Below are 21,103 nucleotides of genomic sequence, written 5' to 3' on the forward strand. Positions count from 1 at the left end.
TTAGTCAGGGTATAGAATTGGCCAGGATCACTGCAGAAACATTTGCTAAAGGAACAATTGACATGATAAGCAGACAGTGATAGCAGTTGAGGCTGTCGGCTTGTGCTGTTATGGTCGGGCAGTTGCGTTTTAAGTCAGCAGCCTTAATTTTATCTATGATATATTTTGCAATAATAGAATTTTTTCCTGTTTCACCCGTCCAATGATTTGGTGTTGTGACTATCTGTTTGGCCAGCTTTCTCCCCTTTACTTTAGCTTGGAGGACAATAGTTTGTGTGAGTGTGGGCTCTGCAGTGAAGCATTGTTGTGCTTCTGCATGTGAATTATGAACTCACAGATCAATGTACATGCAATATATATATATTGTTTCATGGTGGTTATGGAAAATAACATGTTGGACGTTTTTATTAACCACCCCAGAGAAGCAGATTTTGAATGAATCAATAGCATTAAAGTAGTGTTTTTCTATCTAACTCAGGTGAAAACATCCAGCGTCTGGGTGCGGAAGCTGATACAAACAAGGAGCTTCATAACTACAAGCGGCTTTGTCTGGCGCTGATTCACTTTTCAACCTATGCGCGACACCTTGGAGTATCGACTTATATTTGACGCTTCTGCCAAGCAATTATGTAATGGCAGCCAGCTCGAGAGCACGGACCACAGCCCTTTGAGCTGTTAATCAAATCGGCATGAGAACAAGTCGGTAACATACACACTCAGAAAACATTTGGCAGTCCGTGGGGAGCACTTAAATGAGATCTTTATCTGTCCTTTTAGCTTCAACCATGCAGCAGCAGTTCCCATGGCTTTGACAATATAGTACCAGTGTGGTGCAAAAGGAGCAGCAGTCGCTGGTTTTCGTGGGGCCCAGAATGCAAGTCGAGCTGCAGCAGCTTAAAGAAAACTGTAAATCCTGGACAACCTGATTGTCTAAGACTCCCTCTGTCATCAGCGGTTATCACACAGAGAATTATGGGCAGTTTCACTTCTCTTACGCTCAATATTTCACTCACGCACTCCTAAATTCACCCCACCAGTCATGTCGGTTGTACCTTGTATCACCCAACATTAATCCCTACGACTGCAACACCCAGCAGACTTGTAGGAAGATGACCTTTATCTCTACATGTGTGCCATATTAACCAGCTAGACGACGCAACGGTTTAAAGCAATCAAGAACCAGAGGCACCTTGGCGCAAAGCCTCCTGCTGCTTTTGAACACAGCTCTCATGCTCCCCGGAGCACTGGGGGTCATTTCCCACCCTGCCGATCCGCTCTAAACAGCTCAGAGGAAAAGCATCATTTGCTCTGCCATTTCTGGTACGCAATTAGAGCTCGCAAGTCCGGACTGAAGCCAGTCCAGCCAACAGTTCGTAGGCTCGCAGCAGTGTGGAGTGCCACTTTCAGAGGCGGCGGCGTGTATGTCGTGCTTCACACGCCAGAGAGCAGGAGTTGAGCTCTGCTGTTGCCACCATCAGTTACATTTTCCTCAGGGAGATGGCAGTGTTGGTCAGACTACACACACTGGAGCTGCACAGCACACACATCACAGAAAGTATCTTCAAAATAAAGACTCAGAAAGTGTGTGTTTGTAAGAGAGAGTAATGGAATTAAAAGTGTGTGTGTGTGTGTGTGTGTGTGTGTGTGTGTGTGTGTGTGTGTGTGTGTGTGTGAGGGAGATAGATGAATACAAAGCCCCAACAGCTGCTGTGTGTTAAGAGGAGTTTAAATCAGTGCTGTAGTTCATACCCTTCCTCCCTCTTTGCTATGCCCAGGTTACACACACACACACACACACACACACACACACACACACACACACCTACACACACACACACACACACACACACACACACACACACACAAGCGCCATCAGCTTCCAATTCAGCCATATTAAGATAACCTGTGACCTCTCTGCAGAGTCTAATCTCCCTTTATCAGCGTGCACAGAGTGAGGACGCCTCACTGGCTTGCCTCAGCAGTGGCAACAGGTTGGCGGCTGGCACGGAGCAAGTGCGCTGACCTGCCCGAGACAACACCCTCACATGTCGGGCTTTTCCGAGGAGGTGGATGAACATTAAAGAACACTCCCAGCCGTAAATCCATCACGCCGTGACAGGGCCTGTTGTTAGGGCTCGGCGCTTGGGAGGATTTCTGACTTAGGCTGGCCTCCCTCTGGTATCTCTTGCACCGTCACATGCCCGCAGTATATTGCACACACCTGTCACTTTGCTGGTGTTGCTGAGGAGAGCGTCGTGAGTGTCAACACAGCTCATCCGTGAAGACAGATGAATGACATAATGTACACAGCGCTGCCTATAAATGCCAAGTGTTGACAGACAAACTGTTTACGAGAGCATAAACACAGCTGTTCACAGAAACTGTTCACCAATCAAGTTGACAGAGCGTACACAGACACAGAGGAGTGCAAACAAGTCACGTGTCAATCATCATTTGCCTTACCTGATCTAAACTTGCTTCGTATCAGTATGGAGTGCTCAGAGCCCAGAAGAGTCATAATGCTTACAGTACAGTTCCAGTGGTCGAGAGTTGCAAAATAAAGTCACACACACTTGAGAAGCGGTACACACTTCGACCCCCCGGGCCACCTCTGGACGCCAGACTGAGATGAGATGGAGCTGACCCAGCCTGCCTCATCAAAAGCTCTAGAAGAACACTAGTCTAAGAAAAAAGTCACACACACTCACACACTGGCTTTCTTGTCTGTCTCTCAGCCAGCGTGCACCAGCAGCAGCTCTCCGCTCTCTGTTCTACTTTCTCTTCCTGCCTCCTCTTCTCTGCTCTCTCTCCCCCAGAGGCTGATGTGGGAGTGTGTGAGTCTGGGGCCAGCGAAGCTTTGGTCCCATCTAGCTGAGAACTCTGAGCAGGGCCAGGGACAGCACACAGAGATATGCCCTGCTTGGGGAGGGGCTAACCGGCCAGGGTTTCCTCGAAGCCACGCCTGCCACAGCCTGGAGGCTGGACAGGGCTTGGCTGATGACTCCTTCCTCCCTTGCCAACAGTGTAAATATATCTGCCTATCAGCCCTGCTGACTGTCATTAGAGAAGAGGGAGGAGAGCAAGATAGGGCGAGATCAAGATAGAGACACAGACGCTGATAGTGGAGCAGCAGTACAGCCAGGAGGATGAAAGTGGGAAAAGCAAGGATGGCAACAAGTTTCACTTCTCACCACCTCTTGTGGCAGCTGAAAAATCACCTGTCAGCCTACATTTAACTGCTGTCACATCCGCACGTGACATGTGTGATATATACTGCTGACACTGCGTACTGAGCAGTTTTACCATACTGTGCCAAAAACACAGACTCGACCTCATCAGATTCATAGATTTTTGTAAATATCAGCTTATTCTGAATTTCATGCAGCACGTTTCAAACAAGATGGGGCAAAAGACTGGGAAAGTTGTTGAATGCTCCAATAACACCAGTTTGGATCATTCCACAGGTAAACAGCTTCATTGGTAACAGGTGAGAGTATCATGATTGGGTATGAAAGGGCCATCCTGGAGAGGCTCAGTCATTCACCACTTTGTGAACGCATGATCGGAAAATGATATTAGTACATGGGTACATTTTGGCCTTAAATCCATCACGTGGGCATGACTCCAATCAATGTAAATGTTACATCTAAAATGTTTTTCTTCTCTATATGCTTTGGCAACACAACTGTATTTACAGTACATGTGATGCCAAGAAAGCAGACTGCAGTTGGAAAAAACAAAAAGATGGAGCTATTGAGAAGCATTATGGGTCATCGTGAAGGTTAAGAGTTTGTCAGACTGTGATTTGAACTTCATCAAATGCAACATGCCTTTAAAGTAATCAAATTATAAGGGTAAGTGAACACAACATCACAAAGTGTGCTGCTGTTCATGTTGAAGTAAAGGACACAGAGGCCTTCTTACGGGAGAAAAATGATGTACTGACTGCTTAGATCTTTGCTTATATTGCCAGATAAAAACATTCTGTGTTAATCTCTGTAAGCTGGCTGCTGCCTTCTTCTACTTTCATTTATTGACACAGTGTACAGTAAGTGATCGGCTGACTGCAGCCAGTCACACAGCAGCTGAGAAACAGCGCGTTTATCTTATCAGCAGCGTGATAGCAGATTCTCCAGCCTGCATTCAACAAAGCATCCCTTCCTCCAGCTCCCACACAACCAGGCGGACATTTGTCAGAGTTAGAGTAAGCTCTGTGCCCGCTTGCCTCAGATGGGTGGCGTTAGCCAACTGCAGCTCCCGTACATCGCAGAGCCTACCGAGCGTCCGTCAACACAGGACGTCAGCTGGGCCCGTCGAGGCTTCCTCTGCAGTTGCTTATTCCCGGGCTCGATTTGGACGTAATAAGGAATGTGACACAATGCTTCAAAGTAGGCGCAATAGGAACACACCAAAAGCATATGTTGTGGGAGTTTAACTTAGAGTATGTGTTCTTGTTTTCGTTGCGCAGCAGGTGTCAAAGGGCTACTGCCTCACTAAAGCCTGATTAAAGGGTTCAGTGGTTGCAGCTGAGAATGTGGGGAGGCTAAATGGTGAAATACAGTATGCATCCCTGGACGACTGTCCTCCTAGCTCCCTGGTCCTACATACACTGACTGTGGGGACGTTCTTGTCATTTAAAAACACATCTACCAACACCTGTCAAGCTCAGTAATGTCATATTTGATCATGTTTTCAGAGTCAAACAAACACGACACGTGTTAATTAGTGACCTTTGGAGGTGCTGCTTGCCATATTTTTGAACTATGGAGAGAGCCAGGCTAGCTTATTTTCCCACCTGCTTCCAGTCTTTATGCTAAGCTAAGCTAATGCCTTCCTTACTTTCCTCAGTACTCTGCACATGTCATAAGAGTGGTATCTTATTTAACTTTTATTTAGCATATTTAACAATTAGCATATTTCCCAACAATTTGTTACTTTAAAAGTAGGCAAAATTTATTTTCTTATTCCAAGAATAAGATCAGTCTTGTGACAATGAAAGACACTAATATGATTTTGTTTTCTTTTACTGAATTTAATAAAAACACAGTCCAGATATCTACATAAGGAGGAGTTTTACATTTGGATTAAAGGCAGATTGCTGCATTGGTGTTCAGAAAAATTTGGCTTTTTTTGGCATTTTTCCCGACAGGAAGATTTCTTTTAATGGTGGCGTTTCTCTCGATCACACAACCTATTTTGCTTGTTCATACAATGGAATTCTTGCAGCACTTCCTCTCTGTCCTCGTGTCATTCTTCCCCTCATTTGATCTCAATGCCTCTTTCCTTTTTTAACCTCTTCTATCTACCTTTTGTATCCCCTTCAGCCTCATCTCCGGCTAGACTTTGTCCCAAAGTTATTATTCCCTTAAAATATCCACCAATTTCCGACCCTGCCACCTCACGGTTTGCTACTGTAAATAAAAAGAATCCCAAAGAGAAGTGTGTGATTACAACAGGCCTTTTCTCCACATTGTGTAAAAACTGCAGTGACACAGCACTAATCAGTCATTGAGAGCTTTGTCCAGCAACAGCTCACTGCTTCTGCCTCGCCGCAATCCATTTTAATCTCTTCACACCATAAACACTGCTTGGCTTTTGTTGCCGAGGAGCCTCTGCACACAGCAGCGAGATGCACACACCAAAACATGTAATAATTTAATGTAATAAATGACACGGCCTGTCTCTTCGCTGTGGCTCGTGTGCCGCTGTGCACTGGAGTGAACTCCAGAAAAACCCACACAATGCTCAAATCAAATATTTACATAGAAGCATCTCAGGCTGCAAATCTATCACTCACATTCACGGGTACATCTGTCTTGTTTGCACGGTGAATGAACACACACATGCACGCACAAATTACACAGATGTACATGCACACACGCACACAACAGTCCTGCGTCTTAATTAGCAGGTGAAAGTGCTTAAAGGGAAGGTCTGTCAGAGGGTTTGACAGTGTACACACAGCGTCTCAGAGAGATTCCTGAAGAGGTCACCCAGCCCTGGCTTAATCCTCCCCTTTAATTGGGCCCTATGTCAACGGACGTGACAAGTCTCATCTGAACTGTCTGGAGCTGCACATGTTGGTGTGTGTGTTTTACACTGTGTGTAATAAAGAGAAAGAGACAGAGAAAGAGACCGAATGGACAGATTGGAGTGCACTTTTTACACATTATATACAACAAGCACGGTCTGTCTCTTTTCTCTCTGCTGCATGAAGCATATTGTAGAATAATGCCCCTCTCATGCAATAAATCGTACCCCTTTGCATGCTAAAAACACACATTTCATAATAACCACAGCATGTTTATTGGCCGACTGCGCAGACATCTAGATCAAAAAAAGGACTGTTAGTGTTTTGTGTGATTTCGTGTGTTTTAGATAAAGCAGATGTGACTAGTCGAAATGCCCAAAGTGGACAAAATATCATAAAAATGATGTCCAAGTTCAGTGAGGAAATTACAAATATTTATTAAAAATACAATGTTTTTTTTTTAATAGCATTGTCGTCACATCGTCGGAGTCATCAGTTTCAATCAATGGTAAAAACGCTATTTAGCTAACCCTCGCTGCTGATGGGAGCAGACACGTATTTGAAATGCTTCAGATGTCTCGACTCATATGCCATCCGTGGAATCCAGCTGTCCCTCAGCCATTTGTCTGAGAGAGTGTCACAGGAGGAAGTGTACTGGAATGCAGCGTAGTATGAATGGAACATGTGCCGGACACCAAGGGAGCTGCACTCAGCTGTTACACTACAGGAAACGAGAAGAGATTTGAAGGTTTTATGTCCTTCATCTCTTTATCTTCAAGCCTCCTCTGTCCTGATCTTGCCTGCCTGCTTCCATCAGAGGAAGGGCAGAGACAGACCTTCAAACCAGGGTCAAGGCTGGACTACCAACCAGGGATGGGGGGCAACTACTCTGCAGGCACCAGATGCCTCGTTTTTCAGACTGGCATTATTCCATATCTTTCTTACTGTCAGTAAATTCCATAAGAGACAAAACCAGCAATGCATCAGTCTGTCTCGCAACACCTCCTGACTTTCCTACCTGCCGAAGACTTGAAGAATCACTAAATACAGCTAAAAAAATCAGTTCAAAGAAGTGACTGAAAGAAAAATCAGGTGCAGCAGGACATTGGGGGACTGTTTTCAGCGGAGAGTGAACACACATTTGATTCCCACACCAGGACAGTGTGTCTTAGCTCCAGACCTCATCGCTGATCGTGATGTGATTTAAACAGGTCTGAAATTTGGTCTTTTTGACTGCTGTTTCTCTTGGCTCTTGAAAAAAAAAAAGCAGGATTAAGAGCGAGAACATACTGGTCCCACACAGCTAGCTCACCACCTGGCAGTATAAATGAAATACTGGGACAGAAAACTGCCACAAAAATTGCAACTGAGAAGACAGATGCACCACTAGACAGCAGAAACAATCTGGCAACAAGTCCTCTGCAGTCCACAGTCTTTATGCTGTGCTTGATTGTGATGAGTCCCAGCTGTGTTGGAGCCAGCTCTCAAGCCACCTGGAGAACCATGCCCACCCTCTGCCAAAAAAGGACACACGGGAACCAAAGCCCCACACCTCTCCAAATACCAGAATTTCCCAAATTCATGTTTCATGTGGGATTGAGTCAAAATAAACTATGTGTGTTCATGGTAATGAACAACCAGTTCAACAGTGTGGCTCACTGATGTGTTTTTAGTAGATTTTGGAGCTCTATGGCACAGAAGTGTGTATCCGGCTTTGATACTTGTAGTTGGATAGATTGACTGTTGGTTTGGGTCTTTTCATTGAATTAGCTGATAATAACAAATGTGGTTCATATTCTTCAAAAAAGTTGTGTTTTAGTTCTCTGACCATATAATTTGGCCATCCATTGGGGGAGGATTTGAGGAGAGAATGTAAGAGGTAGAATGGAGGTGTGTGCGTGTGCGTGTGTGTGTGTGTGTGTGTGTGTGCGTGCGTGCGTGCGTGCATGCACTGGACATTGCACTGGAGGAGGAGGAGGAGGATGGGCGATAGAGGGTTGATAGAGTGCGGGTAAAGAGTTTGTTTGATGACAAGAGATGAGTTTCTCAGGTCAGCAGTGCACAGGATGTGTGTGGGGGGTCTTGGAGGGCACTGTGTGTGTGTGTGTGTGTATGTGTGTGTGTGTGTGTGTGTGTGTGTGTGTGTGTGTGTGTGTGTGTGTGTGTGTGTGTGTGTGTGTGTGTGTGTTTGTATGCATGCTTGTAAAGGGGCAAACACAGCAGCAGCAGCAGCAGCAGCTGTGTCCTATCAGTCTGAGTGTTGTGTGTTCTGTGCTGCTCAGTCTCAGATAACAGCTCTCCTCTGCTCACTGTCCCTGAACAGGTAAACGCTGATATTTAATCAACCAATCACAGTGCTGGAGAAAGAGGCATTACTGAGTTGTACCAGTGAGGAATGAATGAATTGAGAGTTAAACCACTTCCCCAAAAGAGTGTGATTTCCAATGGCAAGGAGAACATCATTAGCTACTGAAGTTTACCCACCAGCAGCCCCATCAACACCTGTTACCCAAGATAGTGTTACTCTTCCCAATGACATCAGATAATCCTCACCCTAAAAGCCCTTTCTCTTGCAAAATGAACTGTTAAATACGAACAACCGAATCTAATCAGCCCATGTCGGTTATGTTCGAATGAAACAACAGTCTGATCTCACATTTTTACTCATCACACTTATAATGTCATCTCTACACTGCAATACAAAAAAAGCATGTTCCTTTATTTCCATGAGAATCATAACTGTTTTTCTGGGACATGCAGCTTCAACCTCAGTCTTGTCGGATGATATCACATTAGACAAGTCAGCTGTAAACAAAAAGTCAGCTGGAGACAGCAATTTCGACCAACTCGTGGAGCCAGTGCTAGCTTTTTTAGCTTAAATAGCTAGTTACATTTGTCTACCACTCTGACATTACAATGCTTCATCAATTAATTCCTATTAATAAATAGGAATTAATTGTTTAAAAGACTCATTCCTATTCCACAATTATTTCTGTAAACTGTGGGGTGGCAGAAAGCTTGACGGGCATAGCAACAGTAATGAAGGGAGGAAGGTTGACTTCATCTGTTTCCTTTACGTAATCTGCATCACTATTAAAGTGAACTTGTGCTTTTGTAAGCTATTATTTAACATTTAGCTCCTCTGTACATAAAAAAAGAAGAGTTAGCAAGTCAATGGGGTGATACGGGGTTAGATGATGGAAGTTGGACTCGTCAACAGAGAGACTTGAGAGTGATTCAGTCCTTTATCAGCGCCCAATCAGTCTTATCAGAAAACTGAGGAGTTTCTCACGGCACAAAGCGACCGGCTGAAATCAAAAAGACGGGAGGGGGATCATGGAACGCAAACAAAGTGAGTGAAGTATAAAGAATATAAGAGGACAGAGAGAGGGAAAGAGGGCATGGTGTAGCAGTGAGGGTGGAGGAGCCAGAAATATACTGTGAGAGGAGAAGAAGAGGTGAAGGAGGGTGGGAAAGAGAATGAGACGTGGACGCAGCCAGACGTGGAGTCAGGTTCAGCGCTTCCCCTCTGCCTCTGAGCTGCGGTTTATAATGAAGAAGTTCCAGGGGGAGCGAGCCGAATCCAAACCAGAAGTGACAGAAAGACGAGGCCGAGCCAGCAGCCTCCCCTCCTGTCTCCACATACATCCGTCCTTTGGGCTCTCTCTCCATCTTTATCTTGTCTGCAGCCTGGTCACCTTCCCTCTCCTCAGGCCTCCGCAAGCCCGTGGGTCCGAGCGGCGCTCGTCTGCCGCCGGGGTGGAAATGTCAGTGGGTTTGAGACAGCGGCGCTGCAACCAATCCGAATGGAATCTCAAAACACAACAAGAGCACGAGAGAGATAGACTGTCTCCACATCATGTTAAAACCGAAAACACAGGGAGATGCTGTTTTGTGTTTTTGTGGTTGTTTAGATTTCGGCAATTGACTTCGCCTCCGCTGCAGTCTGCAGGCGCTGGCCGGTGGCCACGGCAGCGTGGGCAGGAGGCGGAGGAGAGGGCTGTGTGTGTCTGTGAGGCTTCAGCACAGAGACAGGCCTGCATCACCACAGCTTAACTCTAACTCCTGCCTATTACCAAGGGCTATGGACTGGCTTTATGCGGTATTCCCAAAACTTCACTATCAGAAATTTAATAACTCAAAGTCTACTTTGTTGTTGTTAATGTGTGTGTCCGTGACTAACGGGCCAGATGAAAGGCACATCAAGAGGAACAACCATCTATGCCAAACAAATGTCTTTCATCACGCTTGACGGAGTTATAAAGAGAAACCCATTAAGTAAAAATTAGTGAAATCGAAATAGAATGATTCAGCGTCAGTTGAAATAAGTCCTGGGAAAGCAGTATGGAATAAAGTGTGGCATGCCACTGCTGGTTTTGTTGGCTGCCATATCAACATATGGTGCAGCAGCATTGCCTCAGGTGAACCAGTGTATCAGTGCGTCTTTGTCTTTGCAGAATTCAGTTGTGATGCTCTCAGACAGTCTGGTTTATCCATCAGTGTGTGCTACAAATTGCATATAAAAGTACAAATTAGTTATAGCTGTCAAACCAATGTAGTTGAGTAAAATGTGTAACATTCCCAGAAGGTCCTATAAACCTAGGTCTTATATCCCTGAAGCAGTGACACTCTTCCATCCATTCATATTCGAACTACTGCTCACAACGACTGTTATAGAACATGTGTAGTGCCACCAACATACCAAGTGATGGCATCTCTGAGCAGCCTGATTCTAAAAATAACATACCTGTCGCGACTACTCCATAAGCCTGTCAATAAAGGGTGTGTAAACCGAAAGCATCATAGGGTTGAAACTATTTAAAGAATGGCCTAAATCTGCATCACTGTGCAGTCACAGTGATGCAGGCCCACCACAGCATCATTACACAACTCAGAGAAGGCGTAAAGGAAAGACACATTTGTGCAAATATTTAGCTATCTGGATCTCCTGAGCTGGTCCAGCACTTCCAAATGGCCTGGCTGAAATGGCCTGTCAGCCAGCACATTCTTTCTCTCAATGAGGACCGACCGGAGCCATGTTTTTGTTGGTATGACCCCACCCCAGCGACCCCGTTATCCCCACAACCCCTCCTTCCACCACTGACGTCTATTTGACAGAGTAAAACATGCTGCTCCAGACGCTGATACGGGGTCAGATTTGGGTTCTTGCATAAAAAACAGTTTTGCCGAGATTTGACTGCTGTGTAATCTGATCTGGGTACAGCATTTGAGGCGGTTGACAGACAGAGTGCAGACACAGGGGTTGCCACGGGCCACAGACTGATCCCTGGGTACAGAGCTGGTATCTGCTGGGCTGGACTCCACTTGACCCCACAGAACCAAAGACTTATTTATAGGACTACGTCTGTGTGTGTGTGTGTGTGTGTGTGTGTGTGTGTGTGTGTGTGTGTGTGTGTGTGTGTTTATCTGTCCATGCGTGCACGTGTGTTGTCCTATGTGTTTCCACACTCGCCTAGAGGGGAGTTCGTCTTATCAGCACCACGGAGCATTCATCAGGGGTGACATTTTCTGCCATTCCACGTTCAAACCAAACACACGGCTACATGTGCTATCTCCACTCCGCGGGATGTTGAGAGGCCTGACTTATGCGACTTGTCAGTAAGAAATTACACTATCGTCACGCCAACCCATTGATTCGGTATGTTGCCTTTTGTATTATTTTTCCTGTGATAGGTAATTTGGTCGGACAAACCTTTCTTTCTTCCTTGCCCGATTCTGAAAGCTGAATCAACAAAGGGGCACCAACAGCTACATGGTGCTGCTTGTTTTTAACACCCCAGGGACCCTCGGTGGGTCATGATCAAATGTTGTTCTAGGGTTCTTAAAGGGGCTGCATGTGTGTTTCTTGGTGTCTTTTTTCCTACCTTTGTCTGTGTGTGTGTGTGTGTGTGTGTGTGTGTGTGTGTGCGTGTGTGTGTGTGTGTGTGTGTGTGTGTGTGTGTGTGTGTGTTAAACCCCCACACCTTTCCAGGCTAAGTGGGTTTGGAAACTTGTAGAACTGTCGTGATTGAGAGTAATAGGATAAAGCAAAGCTGATGCTGTTGACTCAGCTAACAGGATTGTGAACTGTGGAAAACTATTGCCTTTACCTCATTGGTTATGGCAGTTTTCATGGCCTGGAGGCAGCCTGGGTTCTGAGTGGGGTGGACAATCTCCACTGAGGGCCGAATGGAAAAGACAAACCAAACTGAAACAGAGCTTTGACAGAGAGACTCCTCTTACTTGCTTTGTTTCCAGAGCTTTCAACCACATGTTGTGATAGTAGAGCGATGGCAGGAAATGAGAGGAGAGATGGGGAACAATGTGCAACAAAAGGTCCCCAGCCAGACAAGAACCAGAGGTGTTGGGGTTCATGGTTGGTGCCTTAACCCTAAGGCCACCATATCACCACATAAGGTAAGACAAGGCTGCAACTTCCTCATTTATGAGATGGAGATATGGAGAGTCTAGCTTTCTGCGCTGCTCTTTGTTGAGCTGTATCAAACCTTGTGCACGCGCCATTGGTTTGTGCATGCAGTGTCTCAAGAGCCCATGTTACATTCAAGATGAAAACAGGAGTCACGTTATTCCAGATCCAACGAGGTTTCTCTGAGCTCAACTGAGCTTTATTTCATTGCAGCAGAGACAGCTCTGAAACACAAAATGCTCCTATATCCTGCGATAATCACCCAGTGTACGGTCACAGTGTCCACACTGTTTGCTCAGGACACCGTCTGCGGATTTACACTGCTGAAATGACAGTAGCTCTATTACAAATGATTCTAAATGTCACGCAGATTAGAGACGAGAGGGTTGGCTCGTTCGTTATTTGCTTTTGTATATACATGCTCTGGTACAGAATGACACGCTCCGAATGAGAAGGATCAGTTTAAGCATATTTGTTTTCAAGTTCTGAATTCTGTTATTAGGGTGTGTTTTCCTTCAGAGCATGCAGGTTATGGTTCATAACATTTATTACAGAAATCAAGCGTTCAAACTTTCTCGATGTTGCATTCCATACTGTTAGAATTTGCACCTTCCTGTCCAAAGCAGAGTTAGCTTAGTACTAGTAGCTTAGAAGTCTTTGGATTACCATTACAACACACGCTCATAACCACAATTAGAACTGACTCACAGCGTGAACTTGGTGGGTGAGACAGATAGTGTGTCACAGTGACCAGAGGTGTCATTTTCTGTCTAGCCCACCCCCCCGACAGATACACATATCCACGATGAAGTATGATGTCATTGGCTGCCTGTCCGCTGAGTCGTGGACCAGCGCCATGATCACAGACTGAACAACTCACAGGCTCCACACGAGCCGGGAGGACGAAGGCAAGGGAGGGAGAGTAAATGGCAGGGAGGAAGGCTGGAGACAACTCCACGGTGTCCTCGACTGCAGAGAAATGATGCTGGAATCAGAGAGACTGCCAGTGATTCCTGTTCAACAGTCATCTACCCCCCAGATGTGATATCATGTTTCAGCCTGTTAATGTGTACATGTATACATTATGAATGAACTTTCTTCCTCAGCTGCCCATGTTGTACACAATGTACATTTAAATAGCAGTAAAAAAGCAATAAAACAACTGCAGTATATATCTAGGAAATGAATTAAGGCCTTGACCAGGCCTTTATAAAATTTCTGCGTACGCACAGGAATGTGAAAGCTACGCCAAATGCTCAACAAAGCATGCCTGACCAGTAGGGGGCGATAAAGTCGACAGCAAAGATACGTGAAATACCAGCACAGGGTTGAGGTGATGACACCATCGTTCTCAAACGCTCCGTTTTTCATGTTCGTTCAGATACACAGAGGCCGACAAAAATCTCTGTTTTTGTTACCTTTAAAATGTAGTTTGGACATCGATGAGAGGCTCAAACTTGCAAAATATCTGTATACGTGTGGTCAAGGCCTAAACCAACTACATACAACTGAATCTTAAGGTGGTTTGGGTCAGCTGGTCTGTACAGACAGGAAACTGGACAGTTTTGGTGAAAAGGAGGAAATAACTTGTACTCGTACAGCTCCCAGCATCTACAGAGGCATTTAGCGATAGTTTGGCTTTTGAAGTCAAGCTTAAGTCACATTTTGAAGCAAACCAACAAAGTTAAACTGAAACTACTGTCAGCTCATTTCAACTTTCTGATCTTCCTGCTGAGGAGCACGAGCATGAAAACTGGCAAATGGAATAAATTCAGACACCACACGCCTAGTGCGTGAACAGAAGCTTTTTCCTGACTAAAACTGTCAATGTACTGATCCATCTTTGGATTTATGGCTCTGATCTAGTTGATTCTTGTGTCATGTTATATATAATATATATAGTACAGTACAGACATTGGTCACATGTTAGCAGCACTACAGGTGGCAGCTGTGCGCAGAGCCTCTGTTTGGTAGAGATGCCTGGATTAAACTCACAGGCTTCCACGTATGTATACACACACAGACACACACATGCAGACCCCCGTCAGCAGTGTTCTACATTTGTGTGTGATGGGAGACGCCTCAGCAACGTGCTGACAAGGAGGACTTTCACTCTCTGCATACTTCACACGAGCCTGCAAACTGTCCATTGCTCCCCTCAACCGCTCATCAGCTTGACTGACAGCTCGCAAATGTTTGTGCACCTCGACATGTCCGAGGGCGCAATTTGTCAGATAAACAACTCTCAGAAACAGACAGCAACCGGCTCGTCAGACGAGGAGGCGGGAGACGGCAAATTGGAGAAACTGAATGCAACAGAGAGGTCATTGGTGTTATCTCTGTCGGTGTGTCCTTTTCACTAATCAGGCCATTAGTGAAAGAGATAACAGGAATCTCTCTCTCCGGGCTTCTGAGTGTTTTCACCTTTTCACTTGCGTGGAAAAACACACCTATCTGAGTAAAAAAAACACCAAAGTATCACCTTCACCACACTGTAAAAGCTTCAGAGTTAACCCGTGGGGACATGTGTGGGATGTCAAAGATTCGACTGGAAAAAAGGAGCCGACTGCCTCTGCAGAGGGAGCCTTTTCGAGTCTGACCTTGTATTGTACTGCAGGATTTGGCTGCATGGTGATTGGGAACGTGCTGCCTGGCGACTCTTATCATTCCTGTCTGTCAGAGACGGGAACACTCATGGCCTGTGGGGATGGCTGCCTGAAATTCTCTGGAGAGGTCTGCTGTTGGCTCAGACTCTGCAGGTCAGAGATCACATCGGCCACCGGCCACATACCAGGGAGACGGGAGGCAGGATGGTAGAGGTTGTGGAGGTACTAAATGGCTATGGTAGGTGTTGCATTTACAGAGAAAAACTGTAATTATACGGTATTTTAAAATGTGCTGGACAGGTGAGAGAGATGAAGAGAGAAACATAAGCGAAATGGGAGTAAGACAGACATGTGGGTAAAAGGAGACAATCACATGGAAAGAGAATAATATGATCATAAATTTGGATAAAGAAATAGTTGCATGTGGAGAAAGTAGCACGAGGGCCAGGAAAAGTACGATTTACATTGACGTACATTTGAGGGTAATTAAATATGAACTTGAGGTATTGCGGGCGAGTGCCAACTCAGAATCCCATGAATTATGGTCATATTGGATGATTCAAGACCTAATGTAACTAATTTCCATCCTGTGCCAACTTTCAGTGCCAGTGCAGGATGTACAGTGCCCTTCATGCAGTGGAAAGTAAGGGTATCAGTATGCTTCAAAGAGCTTTTTGGATTGTCTGATGGCACCTATCCCACCTCGGTATTGGGAGGGGGATTGGGGGAGCAGGAAAAGCTGCAACAAAACCAATAATCCAACAATTATGCCCATATTATGCAGGGATTTGCCAGGTTGAGGCAAATCAGTTGCATTCATGCAATCACGCCAACTCAGTTCTACTGCCACAGCAATGTCTGGCCTCACGTTTTATGAAATGATTCAGTTTTTAGTCAGGAAAACAGGAAATAGAAAAAGGTTAGATTGGTGCATCTCTAGTAAAAACCTTAGGCTTTGTGTTTAGATGTTGTCCGATGACACGTTGTATGACCTAGTTTATTTTAAGCGCGCTGAACCCTTAAAGGGGAAACACGCCAAATTTACACATCAGAGTCTGTTGACAAGTGTTAGTGAGCACTGCTGCATACGGGAAAGACGTTGTTTAAAGCTGCTGCTACTGTGTGAAGTCCTCATGTGATGTCACTTGAGTCAGCGTAGGCTGGGGCTGAAGACTGTGTTAAAAATGATCAAATCTGGAGGTGTGGAATTAATTTTACAGACCCTCTGTAGCCCACTGCTTGAGGTTAGCAGCTCGAGGCTACATGAACAGTTAGGACCGTAGCACAACACACCAGAATATCTGATCAAATTGTCGCTGGTTGAGTTGCATTGTGGGTAATGGAGACACCAGGTTTTGAAAAGGAAGAAGAATGTGTGGAATAAAACAGATGATATCTCAGGTTCTTGCAGAAGGGAAAGCTTTATGGAAAGAAAAGGCGTTGAACATTTTCCCCTACAGATTCCATAAATAGACAAAGCAGATATAGTTTGACGTAAGTACATATTTATTTTTCTGTATTAACATAAAGTATAAAATGGACTCCTTTCACCCCATTCTCCCCTTCTTATTAGAAACAAAGTCTCTCTTAGCCCAGTCTTTCCAGTTCGTAATTTCACAGGAAAGCCAACTTGCACAATGCTTAGTATCATTCGACAGCCGTCTACATCAAACCAAAGCAAACAGTGGATCAAAAGCCAGATACCTGTTGTAGCTCTTCTTCATTTTAATGAAATTTCCAAGGTGTATTGAAAATGAAGTGCAGCGTACATAAACAGAGAATGATCAGACTAGATTGCTGTCCTGAACGTTAATTGAAGAACATCTGTAATGAACACATACTTGACCCCTGATAGGATCTCCATACAATTGGCTCGAGCGTGATCTCAATATAAAAGTTGTTGTTTTTGCTGAAGCCGATTCCCATAGCTCCTGGTATGTCAGCTGAAACCTTTGAAATTATGACCCTCTGTGCCATGTTGTACTTGGCCTTTTGGATAGGCAGTATTTAGGAGACATTTGGAGGTAACATTTGACGGATTCTCTGTTCCACACTTTAATGAAGAACATATCTAGAACAGGGAAAAGGCCAGAATCTGAGCGTTAGATAGCGAGGCTTATCAATCACAACACTCAGCCTCAGTCTGCCTGCCAATAAAGCACACTATCATATGGTGAGCTGGGATTATCTTTTGGTAGTCCAATGTGTTTCGATCACTACAGTTATATTACTGGTTCATTAGAGACACTGGTATATATAATGGTGGAGACCATTACGTTGGTGGAGACCAAACCGGGACTACAAAGAGAACTGGAAACCTCACCAATTGTATGTTTTCTCCAAAACCTTTGATGAGCTCAGCCATCACAGAAGACAGATGGAGGAATGCTGCAGTCAGTGACATGCACACTGCCAGTACAATGGGCTGCTTTTAACACTAAATTCAGTTATAAGGTACTTTAAGTATCAGTATCAGGACGAGCAGTCAGCATGAAAACTGAAAAGGTGGTTCACTGCAGTGCGCCTTCTCTGGCTTCTGCTCCTGACAACACTGTCAAGAGAGGTGGTGACCACAGCGGCGTGCAGTCGGGGAAGCAGTCATTTCCATTGTCTGCTGTGGTTCAAGTAGCTCTGACTTGGCTAACATTCCTCACAACTGTGTGTTGGTTTTTACGGAGCTTCAACTCCACCACTGGGCTGAAAAGTTACACTTGATGGGACGTTAATGTGACCTTTTCTTTTCTTTTTTTCTGACAGAGGCTCACAGGTCACAGTGGTTTCTGCGTGTTTTCCATCAACTTTCTCCTTTTTTCCATCATAGTTCAGTTGACAGTCACTGCATGCACTGAAGCCTCTGCTTAATTAGGCGTGCATGCGGATGGTGCTGCTGTCTCTGTACTCAGTACTCATTACTCATCAGGCCAACATCCCAAAAATGTGGCACAGCCATTAGATACATGGCTTGATGACATGTCAACTCATTATTTGACACTAAGTAGCATTTTGCTTTTTGGCAGCTGTACTATATTTCTGCACTTTCTCGATCTACAAAACAAAAATCTGAACAGAAAGCTGATCAGATCAACTTTATTCCCAGCACCTGTTAAAGGTTTGGCTCTGACAAACATCTGAAATTTAAGATGAATAACACCTCAAAAACGCTGCTTTGTAAGCTCTGTCGAGGCCTCTGCGAGAGACGAGAACTTTGCGCTCAAACAAGCCCACATACTGAGAGGGATGTAGTAAAATAAATTACATTAGAATTTATGGAAAATGTCGTCTTTGTGTGGAGATTCTGCCCTGTCCATCAGCGCACTGATCTGCTCATAAACACAGCATACAGATGTGTCCTCAGTAAGCCTGTCCATCAGCCTGTTCCTAAAATGGATCCTCTAGCTCTTATAAATGCTTTTACCCTGATTTGAGCCAGTGTTGTTCTGTCCATTGTGCTCTCCCTGAGCACAGCCCGGTGCGTTTCTATCATCCACAGCATGGCCCTAATCACAAGCAGGTGCCTCCCATTCAAATTAACATATGGTTCTAACTTTCCCCCTATTTTGACAAATGCATACCTGGGTTGCTGACTAGTAAAACCGTAAAATGAATTCTTCTTTTTTATTATTCACAACACATGAGGATGGTTGAGAGAGCAAGGTGGAACAGAGCTGAGAATGATTTCACCTTGCATGCAGCCCTCCTCTGCTGTGTACCTTGATACATGACTGGGATCGCAGTTATTGGAAGCAGGACCTATTGTATCTGGCTGCCCCAAATTCTTTTTTTTTTCCCTCATGAGTGCGTTATTTGGGTTATTGGTTGCATTTGAAGAGTGCAGTAACACAAGCTTTAATATGAAATCTTCATGATCTGCGATTGCAGTGAAACAGAGAAGTTCAAAGCGACGTTGCAGGCTGTGTTTTTGCACTGCAGCAGCTGCAAATGGATGCAAGTTGAATGTCTCTTGGCAGTTTTAGTTCGGCCGAGACAGTTAAAGTCCCAGATCGAGTCCCAAGTCAAGATCCGGGTCGAGAAAGTCCTGATTTAAGTCTCACATCAAGACATTTACGTCTCAGGTCAAGAGAGTTAAATCCTGAGTCTAATCCCAAATCAAGACAGGCAATCCCGAGTCATGCCCCAGTCTAATAACATCAGACTAACAGATTTTAGCCTACTTACACACACCTTGTGTTTAATAATGGAGATCCTGATTCAGGAGTAGTACAGTGATGATCTTAAATGAATATTTCATATATTGATTCATATAATATTGAATCTGATATGAATTAAAGCTTAACTGGGAGGGTTTTTGAGAGTTGTTGTGCTTCACACTTGTGTTTCTTCTTACCAGTCATTCCAGGGAAAAGGCTAAAAGTCTAAGTGAAGTTTAAGCCTTTTTTTTGGATTCTCTCAGCTCCAGGCACATGACTTGCCTTTTAACACACTTCAGATTCAAGTCCACACCTCTGCTTTACACAACAGAAAGGTGGACGCGGCAGTAACTCAAATGTGTTTAGTTTGTATGTGAGTCTTTCGGTGATTAGTCTCATTAAACTCATGCCAATATGACAAACTGATTTGTAGGGATCAACCGCTTTTCACCGTTGCAGCTCCACTTTGTCATTCAGGCTGAAAACACAGTCAGGCTGAGACTCATTTTACATAAGAATCAAAAACGCATGTGGCAGTTTTAAGCAGTGCCAATGAAAGCAACGCTAGATGACTAACAGCTCAGGAAAGGGCCGATGATGACAGAGCAATATGTAAAAGAAATGACAGGATGGACTAAGATGTCTTTTTTCTTCATATTTATGTCAGAGTGTCAGACAGTATTATTAAAAGGTCTGAAGCGGAAAGGGGACCAGTCAACCTTTTTTTTTTTTTTTTCACAAATAGCCCCCATGGGAACACACAGCACCAACTGCCTCCAGCCCCCATTCACATAAATGCCTACATGTGATCGATATCAGCGAATGATCCGGAGCTGGATTTCTCGCTTCCTTTCTCTCGGCTCTGGAATGCGCTCCCGCTCTTGCATCTGAGCCGTGAGCCGGATCAGAGCTGTATATTGTGTGACTGTTTTCATTTCTACCGTGAGGATTTCTCCCCTTGGTAAAAATTCACCGCCCAAAGCTCTTGTATCCACAATACAACACCTGGAAAAAGAAACTCTTCATTAATCTCCGCAGCCCTTAAGAATCTGTGGTTTTAAGCACTCCTGTTTCCAAACCACATGTGAGGCGGCATAGCGGCTGGTCGGCAGAGCCTTTGTTTTAGAATAACTCTGGGTTATTTTCAGGTCATTGTGGGCGAGTGGTTTCTTAATTGAATTTCTAAGCGTTTTGTTTAATATGCCACCGTTAAAGGGCTCTAAAAATAGCCCAGTGGATGCAATGACCTAATCTTTTCCGGAGTTTTGAAGAGATAGATAATCCTAGACGGTCTTTATCTCTCCGACTAATAGCTGATGAATGAATTATTACAGAGGAGCACAGATTAGATCACTGTCAGTGTTGTTCTTAACTTAAGTGTACTACATCATGTGGTGCTGCACTGATTGCTGATACCTCTGAGGATATAGCCCATATGATAAACTGTATGGACGTTCTTGTTCCTGTCTCCCTCAGTGTGTGTGTTACTGTATCCCTATTAATTCCAGAGAAGCTTTTAAGGCTTTTATAATAAATACGGTTGGTATCTGTGGTGACAGATGAGAGAGGGCACTCCTTTAATTGCCTGCCTCGGTGAAGACCGTAACGAATAATGAAAACTTCGAATGGAAGCTTCTGAACTAAGCCCTTTAATTCCCTCTATATTACATTTGTCCTTGCTCATATCCACAGCGCATATTAGCGACAATCACGGAAAGTTTAAGAGCCGCCCAGCTGAGTTTTTGTTTCCAGTGGACAGTAGCTTCAAATCTGAAAATCCTTTTCATAATAATAAAAGCCATGAAATCATAATAACATCTATTCGCCCTCAAAAACTGTCCAAATGGGAGTCAGCCGATGAGATTAAACAATGTCATTTTCCCCGCTGCCT

General features: G+C 44.6%; 1 protein-coding gene across 7 annotated transcripts in view; it reads right to left on the reverse strand.

Moving 5' to 3' along the window:
* Window positions 1-21,103, reverse strand: part of myocd (myocardin) — an 80,362-nt gene that overhangs the window by 18,227 nt on the left and 41,032 nt on the right. For 2 of the 7 annotated variants that reach the window (XM_070991227.1, XM_070991225.1), the window contains exon 1: window positions 2,464-2,847. The exons of the other annotated variants lie outside the window; for them this stretch is intronic. In XM_070991227.1, coding sequence (XP_070847328.1) covers window positions 2,464-2,518 — 55 coding nt within the window. In that variant the 5' untranslated portion in view covers window positions 2,519-2,847. Of the gene's footprint in view, window positions 1-2,463; window positions 2,848-21,103 lie in introns of those variants that run through there. 7 annotated transcript variants of the gene reach the window in all.

Source organism: Chaetodon trifascialis, chromosome 21, assembly GCF_039877785.1.
Source record: "Chaetodon trifascialis isolate fChaTrf1 chromosome 21, fChaTrf1.hap1, whole genome shotgun sequence".
Lineage (NCBI taxonomy): Eukaryota > Metazoa > Chordata > Actinopteri > Chaetodontiformes > Chaetodontidae > Chaetodon > Chaetodon trifascialis.